The following is an 18,057-nucleotide window of genomic DNA, read 5'->3' on the forward strand; positions in this document are numbered from 1 at the left end:
AAGGCCCAGGCACCACCAGCCTGTACCTAGCCAATACAGGGCATGGTGAGGTCTGGGGTCAGAGATTCAGAGGGCATGGTTTGGTGGTGGGGAGAGGGGAAAAATCTATTTTTGAGGTTCCAGCTCAGGTTCTTTCGGGGAAGTGTCCTGCTAGGATGACTTATTACCCAAAAGGGGCAAGCTGAGTTGGAATCACTAGATGCATGCCATGAGGGATAGGGAGAGAGAAAGAACCCAAACCGTAGCAGGAAAGGGTGCCACGTCAGACAAACAAACAAAATACCCTTCTTTGTCTGGTGATGGGGGGTGGCACACAGACGAACCAGTGGTGGTCGGCTAGTACACCCAAACCAGACAAAGGAGGTTAGGGGCTAAAACAGTAAAATTCGATCACGGCAGGCACTATAAAAAGAGGATCTTGCCGTGAACAAAAAACAGAGCAACAACGGGAACCATAACTAAGAAATAGGAATTCGAAAAGAGATACCAAGAAATAGAAAAGAAATGAGTGGGAGGGAAGAAAGAAAACAACCAGAAAGAAAAATAAAGTGAGAATTAGAACGGCAGGCATGCACCGGTAAATTGATTCCCTTTCTCCCTCATGAAATCTTGCTCTCTATTAAAACCAAAAGGGGCCTCTGTGCATCAACCATTTAGGTCCGTTTCTCTCAGGGCAGTTAATCTCTACGTTAGGACTTTTTCTGAGAGATTAATTGCGTTGAGAAGGAACGTTCTTTCCTCTCTGGTTTTGCTCCTGCGGACCAGATTTTAGTTGATTTCTTCATTTTCTGATTAACCTATACATATTACTATTTGCTCCCTTTCGTTTTATTCTTTTCTTTCTGTAAAAGTGATTATTATTACTGTGATTGTGTTTGGGGATCATTTGGTCATTTCCTACTAAGTAGCCAGATATTTTATTTTTTTATTATTATTATGTTTGTCTGTCACAACTTGTCTGAAACAGCTCTGCTTGCCGCAAGCATGTTTCTGGCAAACTAGGAATAGTTTGCGCACAAGCCGGACCAAATTGAGTTGCAGCTGGACCGGTCCCAACTCCTTTATCCAGAATACTTAGGCCTAGTGTAGTAGGAAGCAGCCCAACACTACTAGCACAGCCCCCCACCACTTTACAACCGCTTATAAAAGTTGTGAAATTATTTGTGGTATTAATGTATTATAAGCTTTGCCAATTTCCCATTCTCTAAAAAAAATAAAAAAAAGCTTTGCCAATTTTCCCGCCAAAAGGAGAAAACCCATTCATAGTCTCCTTGTGTAATTAATGGCAAGTTAGACAAGCTGACTCTGAATTCAGGCTTAGTCTGGCCTATAGAGCCCCATGAGAAATGACCATTGTTTTCTCAATCATTTAGACAGACCTATGTAGCCGTTTTGTTTTGTTTTTTGTTTTTGTTTTTTTTGTTTTTTGTTTTTTTTTTGTTTTTTTTTTTTTTGAGAGAGAGAGAGAGGCGATATTAGCCCTTGAGAGTTTGGGAGCCATCTCCATGGACGAAGGCAGAATCTGGTGAGAGGCGAAGCTTGTGGTTGATCGATCTGAGAGAAAGTGAGAAGATTTTTGGTTTGGGTGAGTTGTGATTATGTGTGACACTACTTATTCACTCATGTGTAATAATGTGTAATATGCTGATGTGGCATGTTCTTATTGGAGTTTGAGTAATGTTGTTTGTAGTTTTTTGAAAAATGTGTGGGTGAAAAAATGCGTGTAATGTTGTTTAAAAACTGTATGCTTAAAATGCTCTACCAAAAGTGTCTTTATTATCTCCCGCGAAGAAACATTTAAAAGTGTCTCCATTTTCCTTCGCAGTTAAGCAAAAGAAAAAGAGATTCGAAATGCTAATAGTTAAGCAAAGAAACATATAAAAGTGTCTTTATTATCTTCCGCGAAGAAACATTTAAAAGCGTCTCCATTTTCCTTTGCAGTTAAGCAAACCGAACCCATTTTATTCAATTCGAACCCTAACTCCACGGACCCGACCAGAATATAAACCGGGTTTCACCGTCGTCTACAAACATGATCGTGACGAACACTCCGGCGGCGGACCTCGCCCTCACGAACCTCGCTTACTGCTTGCACGCCGATCTTCATGGCTTCGCCGTCCCTGGCACCAAGCTCTACCTCGCCTCCATCGCCGATTCCTTTGTTCTTTCTCTCACATATCCTTTTCTCTCATTTCTTACTGCTCCTTATTTCGCTCTAAAATTTTGTTTCATCATGCACATTTCCAATTCTGATCAACCTTGATTCTGATCCTTTATAGTAGAATTTTCTTGCACAAGCTAAGATTTGCCATATCTTATTTGCTTAGATGTAAATCCGAAAAGTCTCTTTTAGAATTTGCTCTGAAATTTGTTGATTTCATGCATAACTAAGATTTGCGTGTAATTTTTGTTAAGATTGATGGCTTTGTTTGATTATTCTTGTTTTGGTGGCCTTAACTAAGAGTTGATGATGATACTGCTCACGAGAGCGAACGAAATGGCCACATAGCTCTAAATACGATTCAGCGTCGGCATGCCAGGGTTTCATCTGGTGATACCATATCGGTTAACAGTTCAGAGCTCGTTCGATTCGATACCACCACCACCACCACCACCACCACCGCCACCATCGCGTCTTTTTTTTCTTAGTATTGTTTCTAATTGTTGTGTGTGGTTTGTAATTTGTTTTAGATTTATTCCGCCTGAGAATTTCGACCTGGCATTGCTTACACTTGAGTTGGAGTCTCTGAAAAAGGGGACTAAAAGTGAACAGGTTATTATAGACTTTCAGTCAATAATCTTAAGTTTTGGCTTCATGCAGGGTTTTATTTTATGCTTGAAAAATTGGTGTTCTCTTTTTTTTTTTTTTTTTTGTAGGTTGTGCTTGCTAACCAGCTTAAAAAGAGATTTATGAACCAGGTAGAGTTTATATGTTTATGACTTACTATTTCATTTCGTGTTTGGTAGTTTTACTTGGCTGCGCGCGTTGGCTGTAATTGATTGAGGATTTTGAAATAAATGGGACTTTTTTGGTACTTGGGGGTTTCTCTTCTGCTACCTGAATTTGCACTTTAGCGTTTTTGTTTGATCACTGAATGCTAATAAAATGAAAAGGGTAATTTGATCAGATGGCTAAAAGGTGGGTCGTGTTTAATGATATAGAAATGTAGTTAGTCATGAGAAACAACATTGCCATTTTGTAACTAGCTGAGATGAGGAAGTTGTGATGGATGGAAAGTAAGATTGGAACCGATAGAATTAGATATGTAGTAATTGGTGAGAAGATGAGGGTTGAAATTCTTGTGGAAGAATAAGAGTTCCCATGGATGGTTATTGTGTTAAACGAAGCCGTCAAGTGTGTTAGTAAGGAGGGGATTTATTATTATTATTTATTTTTTAAGCTAAAAAGCTATAAGACAAGGGGAAGGAAGGCTGAGCAGATCATGGATTCATGATAGGGCTGTAATCGGTTCGGTTCGGTCGGTTTTTTTTAATCCGGCCAACCGAAACCGAAATTTTCGGTTTGTGAAATTCCCAACCGAAACCGACCGAAATAGTTGAAAAACCGTCGGTTTCGGTTGTATTTCGGTTTCGGTTGATTTCAGTCGGTTTTCGGTTTCAGTCCACATCACAGACTCACAGTTACAAAAAGAAAAAATACAACTCAACATCACATGGGGTTATCGATTTTTCAATAAGAAAATAACAACTCAAAATCACAATCACAGATTCACAGAAAATAGCATTGATTTAATATTAAACTTTAAACAAAACCCAAAATAAAAAAAAGAGAGAGGGTTATCAAGAAAATAAAAAGAGAGGTGGTCACCGTGAGAATAAAAAGATCAAGCCACGTGGGGAGGCCGGCGTGTGAAGGCCGGCATATGGAGGCGGCAGCAGAGGCAGATTTGTGTGGAGTGGAGGCTGTGAGGCGTGACAGTGAATACGTGTGGGCTGTGGGGTATGTGGAGTAGCTATGGATGCCGGCGTGTGGAGGCCGGAGTATGGAGGCCGGTGGCAGATGTCGACTGATGGAGGCTGGTGTGTGTGAGAGGGAGTGATGGAAGCTTTGTGTGAGTCTGTGAGAGAGAGTGATGGAGGCGTGAGGCGTGAGGGAGATGAGGGAGATGAAGGCGTGAGGGAGATGAGGGAGATGTGGAGTAGCTGTGGAGGCTGGCGTGTGGAGGCCGGAGTGTGGAGGCCGGTGGCAGATGTCGACTGATGGAGGCTGGTGTGTGTGAGAGGGAGTGAAGGAAGCTTTGTGTGAGTCTGTGAGAGAGGGAGATGGAGGCGTGAGGGAGATGAGGGAGATGCCGTGTAAATGAAAGTGGGGTAGGTAGGGTAAAGGTAGGGTTTTTATTTTCTTTATTTTCAATCAGTTTTTGTTAAACTTAATTAGTTTAAATTGTTTAATTTTAGTTAGTTAATCTAACTTATCTAATGGGCAGTGGGCTAATGGGTAGTGGGCTTGATGGGTAGTGGGCTTGAGTAATATTGGCAAGGCCAAGCCCATTTTTACAAACTTTATATTATATATTTAATATAAAATAATATATAATAATATATTTCGGTTCGGTTCGGTCGGTTCGGTGCATTCAAATATGCAACCGAAAACCGAACCGAAATTTTCGGTTTTTATATAATAAAACCGAAACCGAACCGAAACCGAAACCGAACCGAAATTTTTGCACCGGTTCGGTCGGTTTGAAGCGGTTTTTTCGGTTCGTCGGTTTTTTGCACACCCCTAATTCATGAAGTGAGAGTTCACATAATTTTGTTAGTAATTTGAGCCATTTCACTTGATAATGCTGAGTGGTAGGAAAGGATTAATGGAGGCTAGCAGTCTTGTTGAGTTGCTATTTATTTCTATTTAACTGCGTGTGAGCCATGTTCCCACAAAAATTGTAAATATTTAATAAATGTTGTTATCACATGATTAGGTTAAAATCAAAGTTCTTGCTTATTCAAATTGATGAAATTTTAGTAATTAACTGGGGTCTTAAGCAATTGTATTTGAATCTGTATTTGATTGCTGAAAATAAAGATGCTTCTATATCTTCTATGGTGACTGTAGGAGGGGAGAATGGCTCCTGCTATTGGAATATGAGATTTATTCATAATTTTCATGATTTGGAGATGGAGGGGGTGTATTCTCTAATGGATTTGTTTTATGATAAACTGCCCTTTGCTGGAGGCACTGTTTGTGTGATATGGATACTGAATAGCAATGGTGTTTGATCGTACTATGAACATTTTAGAAATGCTACCTGGAAGCTTTTTACAAGGAGATGCATTTGGTCTAGTTACGTGCCTAAGAAAGTATCATTCTTTGTGGAGACAGCATTATTGTATAAAATTTTGACTATAGACAATCTTATAAAGAGGAATATACCATCGGTCAATTGTTGTATGTGTAAGGCAAACAATGAATAGGTGGATCATCTTTTGCTACACTCTATTGCCAACAATGATTCAGTGGATTTCCTTTTGCTACCCTGTTAAGATGCCCACAACTTATGGTCATTTCTTTTATCAGCTCTTGAGATGCGGTGGGTGATGCCCTAAAAAATGATTGATGTATATTGTTGCTGTAATGGGATGTATGGGAGACATAGGAATGTGTCATGTGGAATGTAACCCCTATATCTTATGTGGGTGTTTTGGAGGGAGCAGAATTGCTGAATTTTTGAGGTTGTGGAGAAATCTTTTATTGAGCTTGAGTGTAATTTTTTGGGCAGTTTATGTTAATGGCCTACTACGCTTTGGGGATCTCTTGAAACAGGTTAATTGAGCTTATGGATCATTTTAAGCTTATGAATGCTTTTGAGCTTTTTTTTTTTTTTTTTAGTTTTTTTTCTTTTAATAAAAAGATTTTTTATTACTCACAAAAACAAAAGAATGGTTCTATTTGAAGGTTCTATTTCAAGCCCCTCAACACCCCCCCCCCCCCCCGAGAGAGAGAGAGAGAGAGAGAGAGAGATGAAAAAGAAGGAAAAGCTACGTCCTAGTGTGCTTCTTGCCCCACCTTTTTTCTCCCTAATAGGAAACATATGAGACATGTATTAATGTTCCCAGTGTATTTATAGGTTTTGCCTACCTTATTTTCTTCCTAAATCTTTTTGGATGATATCACTTCAAGCCATGGATTACTGTTCTTGTTGTACGCAGGTAATGACAGCAGGGCAAAGAGTGTCATTTGAGTTTCATGGAAATAACTATATTTTCACAGTCAATCAAGCTGCTGTAGAGGGGCAAGGAAAATCTAGTACTATTGAAAGAGGGATGATATCAAGTGATACAGACATTGTCTTTGAAACATCAAATTCGAGTGGAATAAAGGTATATTTCTATATTTGATTGTGTTCTAGTCTTTATACACACACATATTTTGTTCTTGTTATGAATTTTTTCTTTTCGGTAAAGACACATGCACTAGTGGGTCTTGAACTCATTACCTTGCCCTCCACCTTGTTCTTACTAGGAGGAGATGCCATTTGAGCTAGTGCTCATTGGCTTCTTTCTCCATTTATTCCACTTAGCTATCTATAGGGGCCAGTTAGCCAGAAGGTACTATTAAAAGCTATACAAATTGGGCCTATGGCCCAATCCGAGGATATTAACTAATCCGAGGATGGTTAAATAAGGTTATTATAGGAATGGTATGATAAGAAAAAAAAAAAAAAAAAAAGGATTGTGTGTGATAGTCCAAAATATGTCCGAGGAGGAAAGTCATCTCGGAAACAGAGGTCCGAGGTCAGTAAGAATGTCTTATCATCCTGGACATCATTCAAGGTTGCATCACGATTAGAAGTCAGACATTGGATAAGGGATGAGTAAAGCGAGGCAACAAATATCTTCAAAAGCTGCTACCTCCACATTAAATGCATTCCAGCTAACTCTTTGACCGCATTAATGTGAAAGTGATACTTGAACAGTGGTTAAGCAGCCTTACAACGGCTAAGTTGAAGGTTCTAGGAGGTGTTGGATGGGATAAGAAAGAGTTCCTAGAACCTAACCTACACGTGTATGGTAGAGATGATATCAAGATTATAGTATATAGCATAGAAAGGTGGCCAAAAAGAAGGGATCGAAAAAAACGAAGAAATCTTTGTAATAATTCTTTGAACTATTGTAACCTTGTTCATCAATAAAACATTATAACATAGCTCCTCAGGCTGTGTCGATGACAGATTTTCTTATCTTAATTGTGTTTGATGCTCTTAAATCAACAATTGTTATTATCTTCCTTATTGAATAGAACTAGTTCTTTCACCCACGCTCTACAAATTTATTGTTTGGGCTCGCTGGGCTGAAACACAATACTATATTGGGTCCAATCTAAATTCAGTCCCTACAATTGGCGCCGTCTGTGGGAGGAACTTGATCTATTCTGAAAGAGATTTGGGTACAACGTTTAAGATGGAAGAAGCAGGTCCACATCAGGTAGTGATAGGTCCACACCAGGTGGATGCTAATTTACACCAAGCAGAATCAAGGGGGTCTCAACATAGCAATCCGCGTAGGAGTCTCGAATGGAGAGGAGATCGTGAGGGAAGTGTGCACACAGTTCATACTAGTAAAAGCCAGTCTCAAAGGAAGAGCCGTGTTTCCCATGTAAAGAACGATAGAGACATGCAATGTGAAATCGATGAGTTAAAGAGGGAATTGTGCCACGCATGGCAAGACGTTCATCGCCCAACTCCGAGTTGTCCTCCGAGGAGACAGATGGTGCTAGTTATAGACGGAGATCCAGAACTCCGCCCAACGAGTCTTTCTCCTACGACAAGAAGTACCACCATAGACATAGAGACAAAAGCCCACCTCGCAAAGGCCTGGGGAACGATGCCATGAACAAGGCGTTGAGCCAAGTTTCTAAGTCACCTTTCACACGAAACATAGAAGTCGCGAGTCTTCCTTGGCAATTCCATCAACCCATGTTCACCATTTATAATGGTCGAACAGATCTAGTGGAACATGTCAGTCATTTCAATCAAAGGATGACCGTTCATTCCAAAGATGAGGTTTTGATGTGTAAGGTCTTTCCATCTAGTTTGGGCCTAGTGGCGATAAGGTGGTTCAATGGTTTAAAGGCGAATTCTATTGACTCCTTTAAGATGCTTACCCGGGCCTTTGGTGCTCGCTTTATCACTTGTAGCGGGGTTTCTCGGCCTTTGGGATCCTTATTATCTATGTCCATGCGGGAGGGGGAAATTCTGAAGGCCTATTCAGATAGATACTGGGAGATGTTTAACGAAATAGACGGAGACTATGACGATGTGACCATTAGTACTTTCAAGGCTGGCCTCCTAGCGGAGCGTGATCTGAGGAAATCTCTGACTGGTAAGCATGTTACCAGTGTGCGTCAATTTATGGATCGGGTTGACAAGTATAGAAGGGTAGAAGAAGACCAAATGCAGGGAAAAGGAAAGACTAAAGTGATCCCTCAGGAGAGGAGGGATTTCAGGTCGAACTGGTATAATAATAACCAACCTCAGAAAGACTTTGTTGGGCAGCCAAGATCTGCCAGCACCTAGGTGGTTAATGTCGTGTTTTGAGAATCAGTACAACAGGTTCTGGAGAAGATTAAAAACGAGTCATTCTTTAAATGACCGAACAAGATGGCAGGAGATCCTATGAGACGTAATCAAAACATTTACTGCCAATATCATCAGAATCATGGACACATTACCGAGGATTGCAGAAACTTGTGGGACCATCTAGACCAACTGGTCCGGGAAGGGAAATTAATGCAACTCTTTTATCATTCCAATGGTCGTGGAAGCCAAATGGGTTCAAAGTCTCGAGGAGATGCTTCTTCAAGACTCCCTCTTGGCACAATAAATGTCATATTTGTTGCCTTAGGGAGAACTGGATCTTGTTTTTCCAGAGTAATGTCAGTATCCCATTACCCAGCTGAGGAATCCAGTTCAATGACGAAGAGAGTCAAGATGGGCATCCCACTAGTGTTAGGTTTTTCAGATGAGGACAAACTTGGAACCATACAACGTTATGATGATGCTTTGGTGGTTACACTTAGAATTGGTGGGTATGATGTTAAAAGGGTGATGATTGACCAAAGCAGCGGAGTTGAGATAATGTATCCTGACCTATATAAGGGGCTAAATTTGAAACCTGAGAACTTAACAGCCTACAGTTCTCCTCTGGTTAGTTTTGAAGGTAAAATGGTCGTTCCGAAAGGTCAGATCAGATTATCTGTGCAGACTGGCCCGGATATGGTGGAGGTAGACTTCATTGTTGTAGATGCTTTCTCTCCATATACAACCATTATGGGCAGACCCTGACTTCATACCCTAGGAGCTGTCTCCTCCACTCTTCACCCAAAGGTGAAATATCCCTTTGGAGGCCAAGTTTTGGAAATATTAGGAAGTCAGTCTACAGCCAGACAATGACCGGTAGCAGCCATCCAACATTGGCCTGAGGCTGAAATCTCGGCCACCGCTGATAATGGTTTATAGCAATTAAAAACTCCAGTGTTGCCCTTCAATGGACCAGCCGATGAAGCGAAATGTGAAGATCTAGAAAAGGTAATTGTTGGCGATGATATGAAAAAGTTCTTTCAGGTTGGAGCTCAACTGCCTTTGCAGGAGAGGGAGCAATTGGTTGAATTTCTTAAAGAAAACGTTGATGTGTTCGCTTGGACCACATACGAAGCCCCAGGTGTAGATCCAAATTTCATTTGTCATCATTTGAATGTTAACCCTTATTGTAGTGACCTAAAAAGAGGAGTCTTGCATTCCATGGAATCTCACATCGCCTAGGGAAACACATGGGAATGTGTTTATAAGGAATGACCTCCCTTCAATGTGTAGAGGCCTTTTTCCCAGCGCAACCTGGGGAAGAACAAAACCATGAAGGGTATGGGCCCCAAAGTGGACAATATCTACACAGTTGGGGTGGAGCCGTTACAGATGGTATCAGAGCCATGCCCTAGCCGGAAGTGTGGGCCCCACACGTGAGGACACTTGTGCCCATAAGGGGGGTGGATTGTAGTGACCCAAAAAGTGGGGTCTTGCATTCTATGGAATCCCACATTGCCTAGGGAAGCACATGAGAATGTGTTTATAAGGAATGACCTCCCTTCAATGTGTAGAGGCATTTTCCCCAGCGCAACCTGGGGAAGAACAAAACCATGAGGGGTATGGACCCCAAAGTGGACAATATCTACACAGTTGGGGTGGGGCCGTTACAGATGGTATCAAAGCCATGCCCTAGCTGAAAGTGTTGGCCCCACATGCGAGGACGTGTGTGCCCGTAAGAGGGGGTGGATTGTAGTGACCCAAAAAGGAGGGTCTTGCATTCCATGGAATCCCACATCGCCTAGGGAAGCACATGGGAATGTATTTATAAGGAATGACCTCCCTTCAATGTGTAGAGGCCTTTTCCCCAACGCAACTTGGGGAAGAACAAAACCATGAGAGGTATGGGCCCCAAAGTGGACAATATCTACACAGTTGGGGTGGGGCCGTTACAGATTTCCATTACTCCGAAGAGACAGCCACCTCGGCTTCCGTCCAAAGAACATGCCGAGGCTGTCAGAAATGAGGTAACAAAGCTCAAACAAGCAAGGGCTATCAAGTAAGTTTTCTATCCTTAATGGTTAGCTAATACGGTGGTGGTGAAAAAGAAAACTAGGAAATGGCATGTGTGTGTGGACTTCACAGATCTTAATAAGGCTTGTCCCAAAGATCCTTTCCCTATGCCTCGGATAGATCAGTTGGTGGATGCGATGGTAGGTCATCCTTGAATGAGTTTCTTGGATGCTTTTCAAGGATATCATCAGATATCGCTAGCACTGGACAATTAGGAAAAGACGACTTTTGTCACTCCCATTGGAAACTATCACTACAAAGTGATGCCCTTTGGTTTGAAAAACACAGGGTTTACTTATCAGCGAATGATGACTAAAATGTTCGAACCACAGTTGGGTAGGGGCATTGAGATTTATATTGATGATATGATTGTAAAGAGCAAGGTAGAGTCCAAGCATGTAGGAGACCTCACGAACATTTTTGAAATTCTGAGGAAGCATAAGTTGCGACTGAATGCATCCAAGTGTTCGTTTGGTGTAGGATCGGGAAAGTTTTTGGGTTACATGGTGACTCACGGAGGAATTGAGATGAACCCAAATCAGATTAAGGCCATTAACGGCTTGCAATCACCTCGGAATCCCAAAGAGGTCCAGAAACTGACCGAGATGACTGCTGTTTTGAATCGATTTATATCCAGGTCAACAGATAGGTGTAGACCTTTCTTCCTTTTGCTACATAAATGGAAAAGATTTGAATGGACCGAGGAGTGTGCTGTAGCATTTCAACAGCTTAAAGAGTACCTATCTCGGCCGCCAATCATGTCCAGTCCTGAGGTGGATGAGATTCTATTTGCCTACTTGGCGGTAGCCTCTCATACGGTAAGTTTTGTTTTGATACGACTAGATAGTGGCATACAACAACTAGTCTATTACCTAAGCAAGTCATTTCATGAAGCCAAGGTGCAGTATTTACCACTGGAGAAGGTCATCTTGGCGGTAGTGCATGCTACACGAAAACTCCCCCATTATTTCCAGGTACACACCGTGGTTGTCCTAACTCAGTTTCCGCTCAAGTCAATACTTCAGAGCGCGGATTATACTGGGAGGATTGCCAAATGGGGCACGATTCTAGGAGCTTTTGACGTCAAGTATATGCCTCGTACCTTTGTAAAAGGCCAGGTCCTCGCCGACCTAGTAGCCGAGTTTGCTGAATTTCCTGAGAAATAGATGTGAAGCAGCATGGCATGGATGAAAAATCGGTTGGCCTAATCTCCACACAATACCCCTCACCCTGGAAAGTATATGTGGATGGGGCAGCAAACCAGTGGGGATCAGGAATGGGGCTGGTTCTGGTATCTCCTGAGAAGATCACCATTGAAAAATCATTGAGGTTGGGGTTCTCGGCTACAAACAACGAAGCAGAATATGAAGCTTTGTTGATGGGAATGGCGATGGTCTAGAAAATGGGTGGAAAGACAGTGGAAATGTTCTCAGATTCAAGATTGGTCGTAGGCCAGGTAAAAGGGGAATTGGAAGCTTGGGATGTAAGAATGCAAGAATATTTGGGTCAAGTTAGCTAGAAGGTACTATTAAAAACTGTACAAATTGGGCCTATGACCCAATCTAAGGATATTAACTAATCTGAGGATGGTCAAATAAGGTTATTATGGGAATGGTATGATAAGAAAAAAAAAAGGATTATGTATGATAGTTCAAAATATGTCCGAGGAGGAAAGTCATCTCGGAAACAGAGGTTCGAGGTCAGTAAGAATGTCTTATCATCCTGGACATCCTTCAAGGTTGTATCACGATTAGAAGTCAGACATTGGATAAGGGATGAGTAAAGGGAGGCAACAAATATCTTCAAAAGCTGTTACCTCTACATTAAATGCATCCCAGCTAACTTTCTGGCCACATTAATGTGGAGGTGATACCTGAACAGTGGTTAAGCAGCCTTACAGCTGCTAAGTTGAAGGTTCTGGGAGGTGTTGGATGGGACAAGAAGGAGTTCCTAGAACCTAACCTACACGTGTATGGTAGAGATGATACCAAGATTATAGTATATAGCATAGAAAGGTGGCCAAAAAGAAGGGATCGAAAAAAACGAAGAAATCTTTGTAATAATCCTTTGAACTATTGTAACCTTGTTCATCAATAAGACATTATAACATAGCTCCTCAGGCCGTGTCGAGGACAGATTTTCTTATCTTATTTGTGTTTGATGCTCTTAAATCAACAACTGTTATTATCTTCCTTATTGAATAGAACTAGTTTTTTTTACCCATGCTTTACAAATTCATTGTTTGGGCTCGTTGGGCTGAAATCCAATACTATATTGGGTCCAATCCAAATTCAGTCCCTACACTATCCTATACTGGTTAGGTTTAATTACATTGAATTGGTGATAAGTTTGCTATCCTAGCTCTTGGGCATGAGCATAAAATGCTTTGCCTGTCAGTGGTGAACTCCCTTGGATTACCTAGCAACTAGTTCTGGCAAGTGAGTCATTTGCTCTTTAGCTTTTGCTACCTAGAGGCAAATCCAAATGTAGCCCTTTTTTTTTGGTGAGAGAGGCTATGTTAGCCGAGTTGAACAAACTAACAAAGGATTAAAAATTCAGCATTATTCATATTAAAACCTTTTTCTTTAGCAAACTTTGAATTTGTTGACTTGTTATTTGATTTATTCTTTTTCCGTACTTCACAACTACAATTTTTTACTCAATCAAAAATCTATTCTAATGATTAGTAACTAAATTAAAATTGAAATAAGATTATTTCAAATTAATTAAATAGAATAAGTCTCATTTTAAAATTAGATTATAAAAGTTTCATTCACAAATCTTGTAAATTATATGTAAATTGTCACAACATTTTCGCAACAGCTAAGATGTCAGTCTCTCGTAAGAAAAAAAAAATTTAGGACTCACCACAATTAAAGATAAAAATGGTAAATTGCAAATTATACCTTTAAAATTTGAGATTGTTTGCATTTTATACCTCAAGTTTCAAAATTTAGGAGTTAAAATCTAAATTCTGAAACATCAGGGTGTAAAATCCAAACACCCCCAAACTTCAGATGATGAAATTTAAATTTTAAAATTTTAGGGTGTAAAATTCAAAAACCCCTAAATTTTAGGAGTGTAATATGCAATTTACCCAAAATAAAAATATTGTGAGATTTTGTGATGTAAAGAGAATTTCTCAAATTTTTATTACCTTTGGTTATAAATAAAGGATCAATGATAGAGCAAACTAAAGAATTAAAAATTCATAATTTCAATTGAAAAAAAAAAAGATTTTTCTCAAAAAAAGAAAGAAAAATTATTTAAAATCTAAAAGGTCAAATTTAGTGCCTGTTTGTTTCAGCTTTTAGGGGCTGAAACACACGTTTTGAAGAAAGCTGGACATAAACGCATGTTTGGTTCAGCATAAACGCAACTTTTGGGTAAAAGTTACGTTTTGGGCCAAGGCATAAAACGCGCAAGCCAATTATGGAGCTCTGGAGGTCCATAAACAAAAAGTCCATGCGCGTTCTGAAGCTATCCGTTGGGCTCTTCCGGCAATTACCAAATTACCCTTGATTAAATCATCAGTTCTCACGATGTCCCTCATTCCTCTCATCTCATCTCTCTGCTCTGCCCTCTCATATAAAACCCATTAACCCATTTAACTAATTGTTTTTAACCCAAACTCAACCCAACCCAATTATAATGGGTAAACCCCAACCCACCCAATTACCCAATTATCAAAATTACCAAAAGGGCAAAGAGAACTCCAAACAAACAAAAATTCAATTAATAAAAATTCAGAAAATTGTTAATTATTTCTACTTTCAGATAAACACTTCCATTGGCACCTAAACAGAGGACAACAAACACATATAACTCTCAAAAGTGTCAACCTTCACACTTCTTTTTCCCCTCGTTTTCTCAGCAACCAAACACAGCATAACCAAAAAAAAAAAAAAAAGAAGGGAAAACAAAGAAAAAGGAGCAGCTTTGAGTTTCCATTGACCTTAATGAGAGCATTGGAATCAGAGTTCAAAGGCTCTTGCTTAGTCCACCGTTCCTTGAGCTGAGCGATGGTGTCTCCAGCGAGAGCGAACACGCTCTTAACCTCATCGGAGAGGTTGTTATCTGGGTTGAACGCGTAGGTTAGGTTGCGCTTGCTTTGAGCCCGACGAGGTTTGCCGGGAAAAAGCATGTAGTGAGAGACAGTATGGAAGCGCGTGGAGGAGGTGTTCGATTTTCCCGAGTTCATGGTCGAGGTACCGTTGACGATGTCGACAACGCCACACCTGGGCCTTACGATTTGCTATACGGTGAAATCGTCGAGCTCGCCGATGACGTTAAGGTTGAAATTTTTCTGGCAAGTCTCGAGAGCTGACTTGAGTGCTTCGTCGAAGTTGTCGGTGAAGTTCGACGTGTTGTTGATGTAATGTTAGCATACATTACACCCCTACATCGGAGGATTTGGTGTTGGGAAGGTGGGTATCACTGATCTATCTGCCATTGCCATTGAAACAGGACAAAGAGATAGAGATTAATTGAAATAAAAAAGAAATTAAGAAATTAAGAGATAGAGATTAATTTGAGTGCTGTTGTTTGGTTGCCAAGAAAGTGAGGGAAAAGGAAATGACAAATTTTCTTTGTGGTTTCCGAGAAAAGGCAAGAAAGGATAGGAAAATGAATGGATTTTAAAATTGAGAAATTAATTTTTTTTTTATAGGAATGGCTAGGTTGAATTTTGGTATGTTGTTTTTGAGTTAAATGGGGTTCACTAGGTTTTTAGTTAAAACCCAATAATCACTGGGTCTAATTGGGTTGATGCCTATTTAACCCAACTAATAATTGGGTGGGTTTGGATTCAATTAAAGTGGGCGGGCTTGGGTGGGCAAATGGGTTTGGGTGTGCAAATGGGTTAAATTGAGAGAATTGGTTGATACTGAGGAGGCGATGGAAAAGTTAATCGCCGATTATAGGATTCCCCCTAACGTAAGTTTGAGGCACTGTAAGATGCGGGAGTGGCATCTTCTAAGAAGGACGAGCGAGGTGATAATTCCCATTCTCGCCTTCGTAGAGGGGGGTATGAGAATCCCCATGGGGCTGGTAATGAAGAGTTACCTTAGGCATTTTCGATTAGCTCCCACCCAGTGCGCGGCCAATATGTTTAGGATTCTGGGTTGTATGGATGCCTTAAATGAAAAAATAGGGCTAAGACTAACCCATTATGACGTAAATTGGTGCTATAATCTCCAAAATTGGAAAGGCAAATCCTACTACATGAAGACGAGAGACGATAGGGTTCGGCTAATCCAGTGCCTCCCCGACTCCAACAAGGGGTTGAACAAGGACTTTCTTATCGTATCCGGGGAATGGCTAGATGGCCTTCCATGCCCGATGGTGGAAGGAGAACCAGGTGGGGTATAGAGAGCAAATGGGTGCCAATCCTTTGTGCCATTTTAATTTGGTGTGGTTCAGTTACTAACCATGTACATGCTTCTTTTTGCAAATCCAAACGCCTTTCACCGACACTTTCATCTGGTTAACCGAGTTGTTTTGGAAACTGTTCATCAAGCGGCAGTTTTTGTAAATGACGAGGATGGTCAAGTCAGAGCCGCTCACAAAATCTTAGGGTACGCTCCCCTTCAGAAGTCATTTGCCGACCTAAAGCACGTGATCAGCGCTAACCGTCCTCGGCTTCCGAAAATTACCGTAGTCGAAAAAGGGTTTTTGATCTCCGAAGGATCTCCTATCCCAGAGTACATCCCATTGGTGGGCTCTTCGTCGTCTCATCAGGCAGCGGAAGACGAAGGTAATTTGGGTTTGTCCGAGGAGGGTTTTGGGGCATTTGACCAAGCCGACCCATCCGAGGAACCTTCTGGTGATCTAGGTGGCCCAGACTTGTCCGAAGTGGAACTGTTGTCAGTGGGAATATCCTCCCGAGCTGAGATGGGTCTCAAGAGAAAACCCCCGACCAGCTTGTTTGACCTCATCGAGGGTCAGCCGGGGAAGGGTGCACAAGGAAAACCGCAATCCAATGCTCCGTCTCCACCACCTCTGCCCCAGCCCGTCCAGACTAGGTCCTCCTCTACTAAGTCGCAGCCACAATCTCCCTGCCCCAAACTTCCTGCTCCTCTTCAATCAGCTTTGCCTCCTCGGCCGGAGCCCACTGACTCAAAGAGAAAGAAGAGTCCCAAGGGGAAGGAACCTATGGATGGGGGAAAATCCCAATCCTCTCAGGAGGGGGATGAAGCCCCGCGAGCTCCAAAACAGTTAAAGATTGGGCACCAAAGCAAGGGGAAAGGGATCAAAGCCCAATCCGCGCGGAGTGCTTGGCTTCCCGCCCCAATGCTCCACGGGGAGCCATTGTTGGAGAACGCATCCATGAGGGACCTTGGAGACGGCGATGGCGGTTATGTGGTCGATACGTTAGGGAGGACCATGCTGCTTCCTACTGATGTGGAGGAGTTGAAGAATATGAGGATACAGAAGGTTTTCCTTAGCGCGTAGAGGTACCTGGGTATGGTAAGACTCTTGAAACCTAAGGCTCTATCAATTCTTGCTCCCAGATTTTCATTCACAATATACTTGTCTCAATTGGCAAGCTATCCAGGCCACTTATAGGATGGAGGAAGAAGTTAAGGGGCAAAGTAAGGCCGCCGAGGTTGAACGCACCAAACGCATAGATGCTGCACGGACCCTCAAAGCTTCCGAGACTGACCTCATGAAGGCTAGGGAGGACTTAAAGGAGGCTGCCCGAGCCAGGGATAGTGTCGCGGCAGGTTTGACTGGTGCCCAAAAGCAGGCCGAGGAACAGACAAAACGCCTACTCGCCGCCGAGGATCAATTGCAGATTGCTAAGGAGCAGATCAGCGATTTGAAAAAGCAACTGATCGAGGCAAATAATGTTAAGGGCGTGGCGAAATTTGCCAAGGACGAAGCCGTGAGGGCCAAACAGGAGGCTGAGTTTGCCAGAACTGAGGCCGAAGTGGCCAGGGACAAGGCCGAGGAGAAGGGTTACGAGGCGGGGGTGGCTGAAACCTAGGCCTCCCTTAAAGCTCAAATTCCCGGCGTATGCAGGCTATACTGCTCCTAGGTTTGGGAAGAGGCCCTTAGACGAGCTGGGGTGGAAGTTTCGTCCGACTTGTGGAAGGCGGAGAGCATATTTTATCCTCCAGCCATCCGTGAGACCGCCTCCGCCAGCTCCGAGGCTACGAGTGATCCACACGAGGCAGGGGCTGCTCAGTCAGAAGTTGCTCAGATCATCGTCCCTCTTGGCGAGTCGACTGAAGGAAGAGAGCCTCATGATGCGACAGAAGCACCTGGAGGTCTGAATCCCGAGATGTCTAAAGAGGGTGCCGAGCCTACGGTCAATGCTCAGATCTTGGGTGCCCAGGAGCCCGCCATCTTTGTTCAGCCCCTACAGGCCATTCCCTTTACTGATGTCCCCAAGAGCATCGAAACTGACCCTGCTCAGCCTTCCCAAGAAGGGGATGTCTCCTAG

At 42.1% G+C, this 18,057-nt stretch overlaps 4 protein-coding genes across 5 annotated transcripts; all 4 read left to right on the plus strand.

Annotated features, from left to right (window-relative positions):
- Nucleotides 1-1,881: 1,881 nt before the first annotated feature.
- On the plus strand, nucleotides 1,882-7,191 carry LOC126692411 (vesicle-fusing ATPase-like). 2 transcript variants are annotated; one of them, XM_050388011.1, is made up of 3 exons: nucleotides 1,882-2,773; nucleotides 2,878-2,919; nucleotides 5,075-5,786. In XM_050388011.1, the coding sequence occupies exons 1-3, from the start codon at nucleotides 2,534-2,536 to the stop codon at nucleotides 5,105-5,107; spliced, it is 315 nt and encodes a 104-aa protein (XP_050243968.1). In that variant the 5' UTR covers nucleotides 1,882-2,533; the 3' UTR covers nucleotides 5,108-5,786. The 2 variants fall into 2 exon arrangements, with proteins under 2 accessions (XP_050243968.1, XP_050243967.1); XM_050388010.1 differs by lacking the exon at nucleotides 5,075-5,786 and adding an exon at nucleotides 6,169-7,191 and having other exon boundaries at nucleotides 1,886-2,773.
- Nucleotides 7,192-7,676: 485 nt separating this feature from the next.
- LOC126691054 (uncharacterized) lies at nucleotides 7,677-8,534 on the plus strand. The gene has a single exon (XM_050386133.1). The coding sequence runs from the start codon at nucleotides 7,677-7,679 to the stop codon at nucleotides 8,532-8,534; it is 858 nt and encodes a 285-aa protein (XP_050242090.1).
- Nucleotides 8,535-8,618: 84 nt separating this feature from the next.
- Nucleotides 8,619-9,302, plus strand: LOC126691055 (uncharacterized). Its single transcript, XM_050386134.1, has one exon. The coding sequence runs from the start codon at nucleotides 8,619-8,621 to the stop codon at nucleotides 9,300-9,302; it is 684 nt and encodes a 227-aa protein (XP_050242091.1).
- A 7,876-nt stretch (nucleotides 9,303-17,178) lies between these two features.
- LOC126691056 (uncharacterized) lies at nucleotides 17,179-18,057 on the plus strand. The gene is made up of 2 exons (XM_050386135.1): nucleotides 17,179-17,583; nucleotides 17,650-18,057. Exons 1-2 carry the CDS (start codon nucleotides 17,179-17,181, stop codon nucleotides 18,055-18,057), a joined length of 813 nt encoding a protein of 270 aa, XP_050242092.1.

This window comes from Quercus robur, chromosome 7 (genome assembly GCF_932294415.1).
Source record: "Quercus robur chromosome 7, dhQueRobu3.1, whole genome shotgun sequence".
NCBI lineage: Eukaryota > Viridiplantae > Streptophyta > Magnoliopsida > Fagales > Fagaceae > Quercus > Quercus robur.

Bases quoted from the DNA above. Each gene is read 5' to 3' on its own strand.
- LOC126691055 (XM_050386134.1), top strand. From the start codon at position 8,619: ATGGCAGGAGATCCTATGAGACGTAATCAAAACATTTACTGCCAATAT.
- LOC126692411 (XM_050388010.1), top strand. From the start codon at position 2,534: ATGCCAGGGTTTCATCTGGTGATACCATATCGGTTAACAGTTCAGAGC. The intron at 2,774-2,877 runs GTTATTATAGAC...TTTTTTTTGTAG, and splicing joins AGGGGACTAAAAGTGAACAG to GTTGTGCTTGCTAACCAGCT. The intron at 2,920-6,168 runs GTAGAGTTTATA...TGTTGTACGCAG, and splicing joins AAAAGAGATTTATGAACCAG to GTAATGACAGCAGGGCAAAG.
- LOC126691056 (XM_050386135.1), top strand. From the start codon at position 17,179: ATGGAGGAAGAAGTTAAGGGGCAAAGTAAGGCCGCCGAGGTTGAACGC. The intron at 17,584-17,649 runs GTGGCTGAAACC...TACTGCTCCTAG, and splicing joins AGAAGGGTTACGAGGCGGGG to GTTTGGGAAGAGGCCCTTAG.
- LOC126691054 (XM_050386133.1), top strand. From the start codon at position 7,677: ATGGCAAGACGTTCATCGCCCAACTCCGAGTTGTCCTCCGAGGAGACA.